The sequence below is a fragment of the Cherax quadricarinatus genome, chromosome 23, assembly GCF_038502225.1.
Source record: "Cherax quadricarinatus isolate ZL_2023a chromosome 23, ASM3850222v1, whole genome shotgun sequence".
Taxonomy (NCBI): domain Eukaryota; kingdom Metazoa; phylum Arthropoda; class Malacostraca; order Decapoda; family Parastacidae; genus Cherax; species Cherax quadricarinatus.
The window spans coordinates 6307099-6323018 of NC_091314.1; the positions used below are offsets into that span (position 1 = coordinate 6307099).

Sequence of the window (15920 nt, forward strand, 5' to 3'; positions counted from 1 at the left end):
ACGTGGTGCTTCAGTGTACGTGGCACTTCAGTGTACGTGGTGCTTCAGTGTACGTGGCGCATCAGTATTTTATGGAACAAATAAAACACTTTTTAAACATAAACATTTTTTTTTTCAAAAAAGTCAGACATACTATGCATTGGACCCTCTAAACCCGGCAGGCTCAACAGGGAGGAGAGGAACAAAAAACCCAGGAGACAACAGAACACGCCAATAACAACAATTACACGTTTTTTTATATAAATAAACTAGAAAGTGTAAAATAAATTCGTGTTGTTTACGAGGGCGGCGCCGCTGTGGCGCGCCAGTGTTCCGTCGACCGTGGTGGTGGGTGGTCGTGGAGGGTCCGTGCTACACCAGCTCTTCCCCCACCTCTACACGCCCAGCTCGACAGCTGGTTCTTCTTCTTGTTAGTGTGTTTGCTGCGCTAGTCTGTGTCGTGTTGCTAGTCTCGTCCCAGGTAATGGCATAGGAGCGGTAAATGCGCCCTGTCGTGGTTTGTATTAGCGGCGAAGTGGAGTGCTGCTGGTTGAGAAGACAAAAAATATGCTATATACAAATGAAACCAGTTTATCAGCTGACAATATTTGGTGACGGTATTCACAGGTGTTCCACACAAAAATCTGCATTAAAATGTCAACTCTGCTAGACTGAACGTGAATAAAGCATCGGGTATCCTCGTGGATGACAGACAACTAGTCTTTCGGGCTAAATTTCGCTAAAGATATGTAGTAAAATATTAAATAGCTACTAGTATTTTGAGTTATTTTAGGTAACACTGATACTAGGGTATCTGAGCCACGCCCACTTCAATTTTTGGTTCATGGGGAGGGGATGGGAGAGGGGAGGCTGGGACAGTCAGAGAATATCTCTTCCCTGCCTTAAATATCATAGTTACCACTACTTCCGTTTCCTCTTCCGTTCAAAGGAAGAGGAGACGATGGCGAATGGTTCCTGATCCTAAAAATTGGAGCTCCCTCTTTTTTTCACTTATCAAACATAATTAATACAATTTCTTTCTTGTATGACCCCGCCCCCGCCTCCCGTCCCCCCTCCCTGGGGAATTTACCACTTCCCTACCAATATATTGCGGCTCCACAGTCTTAGCGCCCCCTCCACCCTCCGAAATCCCCCTTACCGTCTAACACCCCCCTCCCCCGTCTTACATCCCCTCCTTACTTCCCCTCCACTGTCTTAGCTCTTCCCCCACTGTCTTACATCCCCCTCCACCGCCTTAGCCCCCCCCCTCCCTCCTGCTCCCCTCTCAGTTGCTACGTAGAAATTTCATGTATTTAGCTCTACTGGGAAAGCATTTTCTTCACTGAGAGCTGCTACGAAGGTATTTACCATATTCATCACTGCTATGAAGAATTTTTTTGTATTTAGCTGTACTAGGTAGGTGTTTCCTGCAGTGAGAGCTGCTGGAAAGGGTTTTTACTGTTTCCAGAATTCCTAAACATAATTCTTGTTTATAGAGCTAGGCAGATATTTCCTATGATAAGCGCTGCTAGACAGGTATTTATAGTAATAAGAGCTGCTAGGCAGGTATTTTCTATATTCAGCACTGCTAGGCTAGTACTTCCAGTTTTCAGCTACTTAGCAGATATTGACGGTATTTAGTGCTTCTAAGCACTGCTAGACAAATATTTCCTGCATTAGCGCTAGTAGACAGGTATTTCCCGTATTGGAGCTTAGCTAACCTGGAATTTCCCATATTTAACGCTATTACACAGAGATTGCTTGTGTTGTCCCTAGCGACCTCCCTCATATACATTAGCGCTTATCATGACCAATGATCATGGTGTCATCACAATATTACGAACTCACAAACGTGATATGATTATCTTCACAAATGTAATAAGCATAGTTTCTGAGAAAATCCTGTTATGAGCATTTGACTGGATAAGGTTTTCAGTCGAAGTTTAAGGTTCATTATTTAAATAATATTTTGCGGCCTTAATCAAACTCGTACTCTTATAATTATTATTATTATTATTTTTATTATTATTATTACTAAACCCATGGGGAAGGGGAAGGTACCAAAACAAGGTAGCTCCAATTCCGGGTATCAAGAGCCTTTCAATCGGTATCAAGGCATCCCCAACGTGTGCAACCAAAAAAATAATATATAATAATCGAGCATGGCAGCTACGGCTTTACTTTCTTATATGGGAATCATCTTGCCGCTCTAAGCGACCCCTTGAACAATTCACGTATCTCCTCATAGCGATTCAGTAACTAATTCCTAAATTATTAAAAGATTTTCAGATGGTTAAACAATAACTGTGTAATTCCTTGCTCGGAAATATGCGAACAGTTACTTTGTGAACAGTAAGGGAGTAAATATATTCGTACTCATAAGATTATTAATCTCTTTCATGACAAGCCTGGCTCAGGGCCGGGCTGCGAGTGAGAAAACTCTTGAACCCCGTCAAGGGTAAATCAAAGGTAAATAGCATATATCAATAGACTTCTAGCCTAATTAAACTTGGGTTGCAAGACCGTAGATTTATATCACCAACAGTGCCTTTTATTTTCTTTCCTGATATTGCGGTGCCATGGAACATTGACTGGCGTATGCACTTCCATCGCGAAATGAAATAATTAAAAGTAATAAAAAATAATGTATACGTTTGTTAACATGTATAGTAATAGACTAGATTTTTAACGTTCTTCGCAGTTGATTTAGCAGTTGTAAACAGAAGTTTAAGTACCCCGAATTCCACGCAGTGTTGGGCAAACGATTCACTAACTAAGAATGCTCAGCACAGATTCCACTTCAGAATTCGTCATTTATTCTTTGCGCACTGACGTAATGTTTCATTGAGCATGATTGCTTTTTAGTTCACAGGAATGCTTTTGCACATGCCTGTATATAGTGCGCAGGCTCATATTTATAGACAATTGGATGTGGGTGACCTTAGTTTTTGTAGCTGCATGAATCACCCAATAATGTAGTTCGGTGCACAAGTAAAATATAGTCTTTGCTTACATTGAACATCTAGTCAAGTAATTAAAATATCTCACATAGAAACTTAGGAAAATTGTATTACCCTACGGAATCACTGTGGTCCTCTTTTCATATTTTTCCAGTACTATATCAGTGCTAGAGAGATGGCTAACAAAGTCAGTGGTATAAGTAAATTACCAACAAGCTTTTTTTAATCAAACCCTCATCACGTCCTGGTCTATCTTTCCTACATTGCTTTGTTGTTATAATCTTACTCTCACTATTACTTATTCAAAATACGAGCCTCGCACATGGACATCGCAAGAGACGCTCACCACCTCTCTATGAGGATTATTAGAACGTGCAGACAAACATTTTTACTAGTTTTCGTATGGTATACTCCATGTTTTGTGTGGTATATCTATGTTTCTATGGTATCCTTATGCTTTTGTATGGTGAACCCATGTTTTTATATGGTGTATTTTTTTGTATGGTATCCCTATTCTTTTGCATGGTATACCCATGTTTTTTGTGGTGTAACTGTTTTCGTATGGTATCCTTGTGCTTTTGCATGGTATCCCTATGCTTTTGCATGTTATTCCTATGCTTTTGCTTGGTATCCCTATGCTTTTGTATGGTATACCCATGTTTTTGTGTGGTGTATTTATGTTGTTTTTATATGGTATAGCCATGGGTTTGTGTGGTGTATCTGCGTTTTTATGGTATCCCCATGTTTCCATATGGCATACCTATATTTTTTATGGCATACCTATATTTTTGTATAGTATACCCATGTCTTTGGGCTGTGTATCTGTGTTTTTGTATGGTATCCCTGTGTTATAATGGTATATAATGCCGATAAATAGACTCAAGTTCATAAACGCTTCGCCTACACAGTAGGCTTTATCAGTTGAATACAGAGGTTACAAACATGGAGACAGCAGCCATGGAGGGGTAACAATGATGTGGTGGGCGCATCAACCTTGAAGGAGTAGTTTGCAGTGGTCAGTCACTCAGCTTGGAGATGTATTCAACTTCCTGTGTAGGGGAGACCTTTCGGAATAAAGATACCTAACTGGTGCATATGTGTCTTGTCTTCCATGGTATCCCTCTGTTTTTGTATGGTGTACTCATGTTTTTATGTGGTTTGTTTTTATAGTATCCCAATGGTTGACGTTGGTATACCCTCGGCTTTTAGTTTGGTATATGCATATTTTTATTAAATACCAGCGTTTTTGTATGGTATAAATGTGTTTTGAGGTTAACCCCTTGTTATGTGTATACGCCTGCTTTTTGCATATTCACGTTTTGTGTAGTATACTTTTTTTCCTTGGTATAACCGTGTTTGGTATAATATACCCGTATTTTGAGTGATATATCCTTGCTTTTGTATGGTATACCTGTTTGTACATAGTATACCCATATTTATACGATATTAGATTTAGATTCTTTTAGCGTATTTTTATTAAAAGAAATCATTTTCAGTCACTGCATATACAATATATACAATAATCAGAAAGACCATAGGATGCGCAACATTTTGGCTATACTGCTCGGTATACTGCACCAATATACGTGTGTTTTGGTATAGTATACTAGTGTCAGAACCACATCTCGTAAAACTATATTCACCAATAATTAAACCATCTGTTAAAGTACATGTTGGAAGACAGCGGGTTTTGTATTGATTTCACGCGACGTAGAAAGAGCATCCTCAGACAAGGACACAGCAGTGTCCTCTTAAGGAGGCATCCTATATTCCGGATAATGCTTGACCTCATTTCCTGGTTGTCCTTCGCTATTTTATCTGAGGTTTTCTTTCGCGCCCCCATTGTCTAGCCTATCTTTTGTACTCTGTTTCCTCCGTTTTCTTTTCTCATTCGCCACTTCTTTATTCTCATCATCTTGCTATGCCCCGTGTCTTATCGTTTCCTGTATTTCCTAGTCTTGTCTCATTTGTCTTTTGTTCTTGTATTTCTCACTTCTCTCTCTAAACTTACATTGTGTTCTGTCCACCTCTCTTTTTTTTCAACTCTCCCCTCATCACCTTTCCCACAGCACTACTTTCCTCTCGTCCACTCATACCTTCTTTACCCCGTCTCCCATCACCCTGTTACTTTTGCCACCCCTCTGCAAATCTCTCTTCCTCTTCCCCACCACCAACCCTCACCCCCTTTTGTGTGTCTCTCCCTGCTCGGGCCTATCCTCTTCCCTCCACTCCATCCCACCCTCGTTACTAACGATAAACGATAACGATATCCTCATCACTTTACTGATGTCTCGTAGGTCAGGCTGACATATTTCATTACCTCTTACATCCAATCCATTTTGTGTGAGCAATGTATGTCTAATAAGGTATTATCAGCAATATTAACAGTCTTCTGTATAGGTTTCAATCAAGTGATTTCTATTGACGAGGATGCTCGTATGTTATCATACAGGAGAGGATGCTCGTATATCATACAGGACATGCATTTCGCAGATTACTTACACTGGGTTACGGCGTGCAAGCTGCAAGTGTGAGACTAGTGTTGTTGAGAGTTGTGGAGAGTTGTGGAACAGTTCTCTTGGAATTATTTCCAAGAGAACTGTTTCTTGAAGATGAATACAGCTTTAAAAGTATTTCGTCCGTATGTCTGTGTGCGTATTATTTTGTATGCATGGATATATGTGTATTACATGCTCGAGCTCGCGTATGTGTATTACATTATGCGCGCAGGCGCGGGTATGTCATAGTGTATATATACATTTGTATATTACAAACAGTAAAAGCGTTTGGCTATATCTCTCAGAATGCCAGTGGTGTGTGGTGGTTAGTATGTTTGCTCAAGGATCGATGGGGCCGTGGTTCGATTCCTTACTATTTATTTTGCTCATGTTCAAACAAATAAACATTAATTATTTGTCTGCATATATATATATATATATATATATATATATATATATATATATATATATATATATATATATATATATATATATATATATATATATTATATATATATATATATATATATATATATATATACATATATATATATATATATATATATATATATATATATATATATATATATATATATATATATATATATATATATATATATATATATATATATATATATATATATATATATATATATATATATTGCTTCTTCCCGAGGCATGCTATTATTATTATTATTATTATTATTATTATTATTATTATTATTATTATTATTATTATTATTATTATCATTTTTCATCACAACGTGAGGAATGTTTTTCACAATATATACTCTGTATATTTATTTTAGAGACTGAAATATTCTTGACTTGTGGTATACAGGTGATGCAGCCTCAATGACCCCTTGAGCTGTCGAGAGGTCATAAACCAAATAAATCATGGTATATACACAACTAAGCGTAGATTTTTCAGTGTATATATATATATATATATATATATATATATATATATATATATATATATATATATATATATATATATATATATATATATATTATATATATATATATATATATATATATATATATATATATATATATATATATATATATATATATATATATATATATATATATATATATATATATATATATATATATATATATATTATTAGTCACAGGAAGAGCTAAACCCGAAGAGGACATATAGCGCCTGCAAAATGGAAGATAATACAGTTTGCTCCAAGTGGAGGGTACTTTCATTTCGTTGAATCAAGAGCCCCTCACCAGCATCTAGGGTCTTGTCGTGAACAGAAGTTAAACCAAACTTATATGTGTTGTTGGTGCCAGGTTCAAGAACACGTCTTATTGATTATGAGGGCTTTAAGTGGTACTGTTCCTCCTTCCCTAGCCCTGGCCGCCACCTCTCCTTCCCTAGCCCTGGCCACCACCTCTCCTTCCGTAGCCCTGGCCACCACCCCTCCTTCCCTAGCCCTGGCCACCACCCCTCCTTCCCTAACCCTGGCCACCACCCCTCCTTCCCTAGCCCTGGCCGCCACCTCTCCTTCCCTAGCCCTGGCCACCACCCCTCCTTTCCTAACCCAGGCCACTACCCCTCCTTCCCTAGCTCTGGCCACCACCCCTCCTTCCCTAGCCCGGGCCACCACCTCTCCTTCCCTAGCTCTGGCCACCACCCCTCCTTCCCTAGCTCTGGCCACCACTCCTCCTTCCCTAGCCCTGGCCACCACCTCTCCTGCCCTTGCTCTGGCCACCACCCCTCCTTCCGTAGCCCTGGCCACCACCCCTCCTTCCCTCGCTCTGGCCACCACCCCTCCTTGCCTAACCCTGGCCACCACCCCTCCTTCCCTAGCTCTGGCCACCACCTTTCCTTCCCTAGCCCTGGCCACCACCTCTCCTTCCCTAGCCCTGGCCACCACCCCTCCCCTAGCCCTGGCCACCACCCCTCCTTCCCTAACCCTGGCCACCACCTCTCCTTCCCTAGCCCTGGCCACCACCTCCTTCCCTAGCCCTGGCCACCACCTCTCCTTCCCTAGCCCTGGCCACCACCCCTCCTTCCCTAACCCTGGCCACCACCCCTCCTTCCCTATCCCTGGCCGCCACCTCTCCTTCCCTAGCCCTGGCCACCACCCCTCCTTCCCTAACCCAGGCCACCACCCCTCCTTCCCTAGCTCTGGCCACCACCCCTCCTTCCCTAGCCCGGGCCACCACCTCTCCTTCCCTAGCTCTGGCCACCACCCCTCCTTCCCTAGCTCTGGCCACCACCCCTACTTCCCTAGCCCTGGCCACCACCTCTCCTCCCCTTGCTCTGGCCACCACCCCTCCTTCCGTAGCCCTGGCCACCACCCCTCCTTCCCTAGCTCTGGCCACCACCCCTCCTTCCCTAACCCTCGCCACCACCCCTCCTTCCCTAGCTCTGGCCACCACCTATCCTTCCCTAGCCCTGGCCACCACCTCTCCTTCCCTAGCCCTGGCCACCACCCCTCCCCTAGCCCTGGCCACCACCCCTCCTTCCCTAACCCTGGCCACCACCTCTCCTTCCCTAGCCCTGGCCACCACCTCCTTCCCTAGCCCTGGCCACCACCTCTCCTTCCCTAGCCCTGGCCACCACCCCTCCTTCCCTAGCTCTGGCCACCACCCCTCCTTCCCTAACCCTGGCCACCACCCCTCCTTCCCTAGCCCTGGCCACCACCCCTCCTTCCCTAACCCTGGCCACCACCTCTCCTTCCCTAGCCCTGGCCACCACCTCCTTCCCTAGCCCTGGCCACCACCTCTCCTTCCCTAGCCCTGGCCACCACCCCTCCTTCCCTAGCTCTGGCCACCACCCCTCCTTCCCTAGCCCTGGCCACCACCTCTCCTTCCCTTGCTCTGGCCACCACCCCTCCTTCCGTAGCCCTGGCCACCACCCCTCCTTCCCTAGCTCTGGCCACCACCCCTCCTTGCCTAACCCTGGCCACCACCCCTCCTTCCCTAGCTCTGGCCACCACCTTTCCTTCCCTAGCCCTGGCCACCACCTCTCCTTCCCTAGCCCTGGCCACCACCCCTCCTTCCCTAGCCCTGGCCACCACCCCTCCTTCCCTAACCCTGGCCACCACCTCTCCTTCCCTAGCCCTGGCCACCACCTCCTTCCCTAGCCCTGGCCACCACCTCTCCTTCCCTAGCCCTGGCCACCACCCCTCCTTCCCTAGCCCTGGCCACCACCCCTCCTTCCCTAACCCTGGCCACCACCCCTCCTTCCCTAGCCCTGGCCACCACCCCTCCTTCCCTAGCCCTGGCCACCACCCCTCCTTCCCTAACCCTGGCCACCACCCCTGCTTCCCTAGCCCTGGCCACCACCCCTCCTTCCCTAGCCCTGGCCACCACCCCTCCTTCCCTAGCCCTGGCCACCACCCCTCCTTCCCTAGCCCTGGCCACCACCCCTCCTTCCCTAGCTCTGGCCACCACCCCTCCTTCCCTAGCCCTGGCCACCACCCCTCCTTCCCTAGCCCAGGCCACCACCCCTCCTTCCCTAGCTCTGTCCACCACCCCTCCTTCCCTAGCTCTGGCCACCACCCCTCCTTCCCTAGCCCTAGCCACCCCCCCTCCTTCCCTAGCCCTGGCCACCACCTCTCCTTCCCTAGCCCTGGCCACCACCCCTCCTTCCCTAGCCCTGGCCACCACTCCTTCCCTAGCCCTGGCCACCACCCCTCCTTCCCTAGCTCTGGCCACCACCCCTCCTTCCCTAGACATGGCCACCACCCCTCCTTCCCTAGCCCTGGCCACCACCCCTCCTTCCCTACCTCTGGCCACCACCCCTCCTTCCTTAGCCCTGGCCACCACCCCTCCTTACCTAGCCCTAGCCACCACCCCTCCTTCCCTAGCCCTGGCCACCACCTCTCCTTCCCTAGCCCTGGCCACCACCCCTCCTTCCCTAGCCCTGGCCACCACTCCTTCCCTAGCCCTGGCCACCAACCCTCCTTCCCTAGCTCTGGCCACCACCCCTCCTTCCCTAGACTTGGCCACCACCCCTCCTTCCCTAGCCCTGGCCACCACCCCTCCTTCCCTACCACTGGCCACCACCCCTCCTTCCTTAGCCCTGGCCACCACCCCTCCTTACCTAGCCCTGGCCACCACCCCTCCTTCCCTAGCCCTGGCCACCACCCCTCCTTCCCTAGCCCTGGCCACCACCCCTCCTTCCCTAGCCCTGGCTACCACCCTTCCTTCCCTAGCCCTGGCCACCACCTCTCCTTCCCTGGCTCTGGCCACCACCCCTCCTTCCCAAGCCCTGGCCACCACCTCTCCCCTAGCCCTGGCCACCACCCTTCCTTCCCTAGCCCTGGCCACCACCCCTCCTTCCCTAGCTCTGGCCACCACCCCTCCTTCCCTAGCTCTGGCCACCACCCCTCCTTCCCTAGCCCTGGCCACCACCTCTCCTTCCCTAGCTCTGGCCACCACCCCTCCTTCCCTAGATCTGGCCACCACCCCTCCTTTCCTAGCCCTGGCCACCACCTCTCCTTCCCTAGCTATGGCCACCACCCCTCCTTCCCTAGATCTGGCCACCACCCCTCCTTCCCTAGCCCTGGCCACCACCCCTCCTTCCCTAGTCCTGGCCACCTCCCCTCCTTCCCTAGCTCTGACCACCACCCCTCCTTCCCTAGCTCTGGCCACCACCCCTCCTTCCCTAGCCCTGGCCACCACCCCTCCTTCCCTAGCCCTGGCCACCACCCCTCCTTCCCTAGCTCTGGCCACCACCCCTCGTTCCCTAGCCCTGGCCACCACCCTTCCTTCCCTAACCCTGGCCACCACCTCTCCTTCCCTGGCTCTGGCCACCACCCCTCCTTCCCAAGCCCTGGCCACCACCTCTCCTTCCCTAGCCCTGGCCACCACCCTTCCTTCCCTAGCCCTGGCCACCACCCCTCCTTCCCTAACCCAGGCCACCACCCCTCCTTCCCTAGCTCTGGCCACCACCCCTCCTTCCCTAGCCCTGGCCACCACCTCTCCTTCCCTAGATCTGGCCACCACCCCTCCTTCCCTAGATCTGGCCACCACCCCTCCTTCCCTAACCCTGGCCACCACCTCTCCTTCCCTTGCTCTGGCCACCACCCCTCCTTCCCTAACCCTGGCCACCACCCCTCCTTCCCTAGCTCTGGCCACCACCCCTCCTTCCCTAGCCCTGGCCACCACCTCTCCTTCCCTAGCCCTGGCCACCACTCCTTCTTTCCTAGCCCTCGCCACCACCCCTCCTTCCCTAGCTCTGGCCACCATCCCTCCTTCCCATCCCTGGCCACCACCCCTCCTTCCCTAGCCCTGGCCACCACCTCTCCTTCCCTTGCTCTGGCCACCACCCCTCCTTCCCTAGCCCTGGCCACCAGCCCTCCTTCCTTAGCTCTGGCCACCATCCCTCCTTCCCTAACCCTGGCCACCACCCCTCCTTCCCTAGCTCTGGCCACCACCCCTCCTTCCCTAGCCCTGGCCACCACCTCTCCTTCCCTAGCCCTGGCCACCACTCCTTCTTTCCTAGCCCTCGCCACCACCCCTCCTTCCCTAGCCCTGGCCACCACCCCTCCTTCCCTAATCTTGTCCACCACCTCTCCTTTCTAGACCCTGGCCACCACCCCTCCTTCCCTAACCCTGGCCATCACTCCTCCTTCCCTGGCCCTGGCCATCACCCCTCCCTCTCTGGCCCTGGCCATCACCCCTCCTACCCAACACCTTGTTAATTCTTAACCAAGATCTGCAAACATGTTGATAACTTTGGTAGTGTCTATCTACAATTTGCTGTTGTGTAACAATTATCGTACGGAGGCTCGAGCCTGCTTCGATCCTTGCACTGAATAACCCACACGGGCTCTGCACTCCACATTAACAACAACAGCATAACACCAATAAGATAACAACACAACAACATAATAATAAAATAATATTTTTATTTTTTTTTATTATCACACTGGCCTATTCCCACCAAGGCAGGGTGGCCCGAAAAAGAAAAACTTTCACCATCATTCACTCCATCACTGTCTTGCCAGAAGGGTGCTTTACACTACAGTTTTTAAACTGCAACATTAACACCCCTCCTTCAGAGTGCAGGCACTTTACTTCCCATCTCCAGGACTCAAGTCCGGCCTGCCGGTTTCCCTGAACCCCTTCATAAATGTTACTTTGCTCACACTCCAACAGCACGTCAAGTATTAAAAACCATTTGTCTCCATTCACTCCTATCAAACACGCTCACGCATGCCTGCTGGAAGTCCAAGCCCCTCGCACACAAAACCTCCTTTACCCCCTCCCTCCAACCTTTCCTAGGCCGACCCCTACCCCGCCTTCCTTCCACTACAGACTGATACACTCTTGCAGTCACTCTGTTTCGCTCCATTCTCTCTACATGTCCGAACCACCTCAACAACCCTTCCTCAGCCGTCTGGACAACAGCTTTGGTAATCCCGCACCTCCTCCTAACTTCCAAACTACGAATTCTCTGCATTATATTCACACCACACATTGCCCTCAGACATGACATCTCCACTGCCTCCAGCCTTCTCCTCGCTGCAACATTCATCACCCATGCTTCACACCCATATAAGAGCGTTGGTAAAACTATACTCTCATACATTCCCCTCTTTGCCTCCAAGGACAAAGTTCTTTGTCTCCACAGACTCCTAAGTGCACCACTCACCCTTTTCCCCTCATCAATTCTATGATTCACCTCATCTTTCATAGACCCATCCGCTGACACGTCCACTCCCAAATATCTGAATACATTCACCTCCTCCATACTCTCTCCCTCCAATCTGATATCCAATCTTTCATCACCTAATCTTTTTGTTATCCTCATTACCTTACTCTTTCCTGTATTCACTTTTAATTTTCTTCTTTTGCACACCCTACCAAATTCATCCACCAACCTCTGCAGCTTCTCTTCAGAATCTCCCAAGAGCACAGTGTCATCAGCAAAGAGCAACTGTGACAACTCCCACTTTATATGTGATTCTTTATCTTTTAACTCCACGCCTCTTGCCAAGACCCTCGCATTTACTTCTCTTACAACCCCATCTATAAATATATTAAACAACCACGGTGACATCACACATCCTTGTCTAAGGCCTACTTTTACTGGGAAATAATTTCTCTCTTTCCTACATACTCTAACTTGAGCCTCACTATCCTCGTAAAAACTCTTCACTGCTTTCAGTAACCTACCTCCTACACCATACACCTGCAACATCTGCCACATTGCCCCCCTATCCACCATGTCATACGCCTTTTCCAAATCCATAAATGCCACAAAGACCTCTTTAGCCTTATCTAAATACTGTTCACTTATACGTTTCACTGTAAACACCTGGTCCACACACCCCCTACCTTTCCTAAAGCCTCCTTGTTCATCTGCTATCCTACTCTCCGTCTTACTCTTAATTCTTTCAATAATAACTCTACCATACACTTTACCAGGTATACTCAACAGATTTATCCCCCTATAATTTTTTGCACTCTTTTGTCCCCTTTGCCTTTATACAAAGGAACTATGCATGCTCTCTGCCAATCCCTAGGTACCTTACCCTCTTCCATACATTTATTAAATAATTGCACCAACCACTCCAAAACTATATCCCCACCTGCTTTTAAAATTTCTATCTTTATCCCATCAATCCCGGCTGCCTTACCCCCTTTCATTTTACCTACTCCCTCATGAACTTCCCCCACATTAATAATAATAATAATAATTTCCTGTAGTTACAGATAAGTAATCACTGGCACACGCGCGTTGCATGGAATGAATTTTTTTGAATTGCTATTTGAAAACGCCGGAAATTTGTCTTTTTGTGACTGCTGTGATACGGTGTATGCTGTTGTGAAGCAAGTTTTAGGAAATTACTACAAATTTTGTTCAACTTATGACTATCATTATATTGGGAACAATATTTAGTCAGTATCCTGTTTAACTGCCTATGTATTTCTCTGTTAATTATTACTTATTGCTGGTTGAAAGCCAGACAGGTACCAGCATAATAGTTACACTTAAGTATGCCTTTACTCTGAAGTTATATTTGTAGTTATATTTTTTAAAAATTACATTCGTAAATCTTTGCAATAATCAGTTCGCCTTTGACTTGTATTTCAAAACTGGTCGGCTTATAACTTGTTTAATATATACACGTGCTGAAGATTTTATATAGATTTGTGTGTACGATATAACTTGTACAGATGTGAGGCCTGAATAATCGTAGGGTCATACACAATCCCATCTTTTCCCTTTTCCTTGCAGGAAGGCGAGCGAAACATAGAGTAAGCGTATTGATGAGTGGGGGTCAGGACCCACTAGCCCAAAGGCATCAGCGCCATTCCCGACAGGCCAGGAAGTCTTCAGTGAAACCTGAAGACCCCTGGGTACCACAGAGGACCCAGGCGAGGGGTCACGTCCCTACTCAATCTACAGTGACCCACTCCCTCCAGCCCCGATCTCAAGCGGCATCTCGCTCTCTCTCTCCTCGACCTCTTTCGACTTCTTACTCACTCTCACCCCGTTCTCAAGGGACTTCTCGCTCGCTTTCACCAGAGCCTCGCTCGAAGGATCCGAAGGGAAGTGTGTTCTTTAATACAATTAAAGCAAAGAACAGGCAAAAACTCTTGAAGGAAACCACCACCACCACCACCACTGGCGCCTCGACAGGTTCCCCAGCCAAGGCTGACCTGGGTGATGTGGTGTTGTATTTGCAAGGCGCCTCGGAAGCTGAGGAGTGCAACCTAAAACCAACAGCGGCACGACCTTCTTGGCGTCAGGAGCAGCAGCGATTGCATCACCAGCAGAAGAAACAGCAGCACCAATTTCAACAGAGACAAGAGCATTTGCAAAATCAGCATCATCAATTACTACAACAGCAACAAGAATTGCAGCAACAGCAGCAGATACTCTCTCGCCAACAAAAACATCAGTTTGAGAGTTTACAAAGACAGCAGCAAATACAGTACAGAGATCTACTTAAGCAGCAACAGAAGTTCATTAACATACAAACAAATAAACAACGGTATGGTTACCTAGTTTATCAGCAGCAGCAAGTACAACAACATTTGTTGCAGCAGCATAGAGTGCAGCAACAGCAATTACAGTACCATCAGTTACAGCAACATCAATCTATAAAAGAACAATTATATCAAATCCAACAGCAGTTTACTTTACTGCAGCAACAGCAGCAGCAATTACAACAGGAACAGCATCAGTTCAATCAACAACTTAAAGAGCAGCAACAACTGGAAGAGCAGCAAAAGCAAAAAGAACTCGAACAGGAACAGCAGCCAACACAGCAACGAGTCAGAAAACGAAGTGAATCATCGGAGGAAGGCAACAATGACGACTCGTTTAGTAACATAAACAAACTCCTTCAGAATGTATTGAGTCCCACAGAGGAAGCAGAAACTGAAGAAGAAGAAGACGAAATAACTGATGATACAGCGACCGTTGTATCAGATAGGGCGCCATCTGACACGCAGCTAGACCGCAGCGAAGAAAGTCTAGAGGAGAGAGTAGAGAGTATCCAGACAGAGACCAAGAAAGTTGAAGAGTGTGTAGACAGGGTTCGATCCTTCAGCTTGAGCAGTGTTGCCACAGAAGACCATAGAGCTAAGCAGGTCTATCCGCAAGTACGTCGTAAATCCTTAGGGCTCAGCAAAGGGCCATCTGGGCTGAATGTGGGACCATCACTACTCCAGCATGGTCCTGCCGGGCAACATAAAGGTCCTGGAAACCTAAATAAGGGTCCAGCTTGGTTAAATAAGGGCCCAAGTAATATAAATAAGGGTCCCGGTGAATTAACTAAGGGCCCAAGTTACCTTAGCAAAGGCCCAGCAGAAATAAACCTTGGCCCTTCTGATAGACGGACTGGACCCTCGGGAATAAACAGGGGTCCTAGTAACCTCAACAAGGGCCCTGTGACCGAACACATGAGTCAAGCCACCATCTACAGAGGACCTTCCTCGTTAGCTAAGGGTCCTGCCAACAAAATTCTTGGCCCTGCGACCAGGCTGCCCTTGGAACAGACACACTGAGCACTGTCATCAAACACTTAGTTCTCCACTACGGAGTCGCACATATAATAACCTGTCGTGGTTTGCTCTCTCTGCTGAGTAGTTGCTACTCATAAAACACTATATAGCTGCTCTACTTGTTCGTTTGTGACGTATTTACTCAACGTATGCTGTAGAATATCACGCTATCATACACTATTGATCCATCTCTGTACAATGCACTCAACAACACTGGTGTCGATTTGTCTGAAACTGCATTATATTTAGCCCGAAGTTTTTTAAGAGATGGAAATGACAGTATTTACACTGACGGTATATGACCCATAAGATTAAAGCTACGTTGAAGGTACAGACAGCATGATTATGAAGTTAAGGAGTTAAGGTTGCACACGAAGCACTTTCCATCAATCTGTCATCTGCGGTTTAGCATAGACGAAGTTAGTTCTTCGTATTAAATCAGAAACCCCAGGGTGGTGAAGAGATCCCCTATTCTTGTTCAGTGTACAGC

General features: G+C 47.2%; 1 protein-coding gene across 1 annotated transcript; it reads left to right on the plus strand.

The window, feature by feature from the left end:
• Nucleotides 1-315: 315 nt before the first annotated feature.
• LOC128685762 (myb-like protein Q) lies at nucleotides 316-15920 on the plus strand (the record flags this gene model as incomplete). The annotated part of the gene is given in 2 exon segments (XM_053772394.2): nucleotides 316-460; nucleotides 13656-15920. A coding segment is annotated over 1 exon segment (1746 nt). The 5' UTR covers nucleotides 316-460; nucleotides 13656-13687.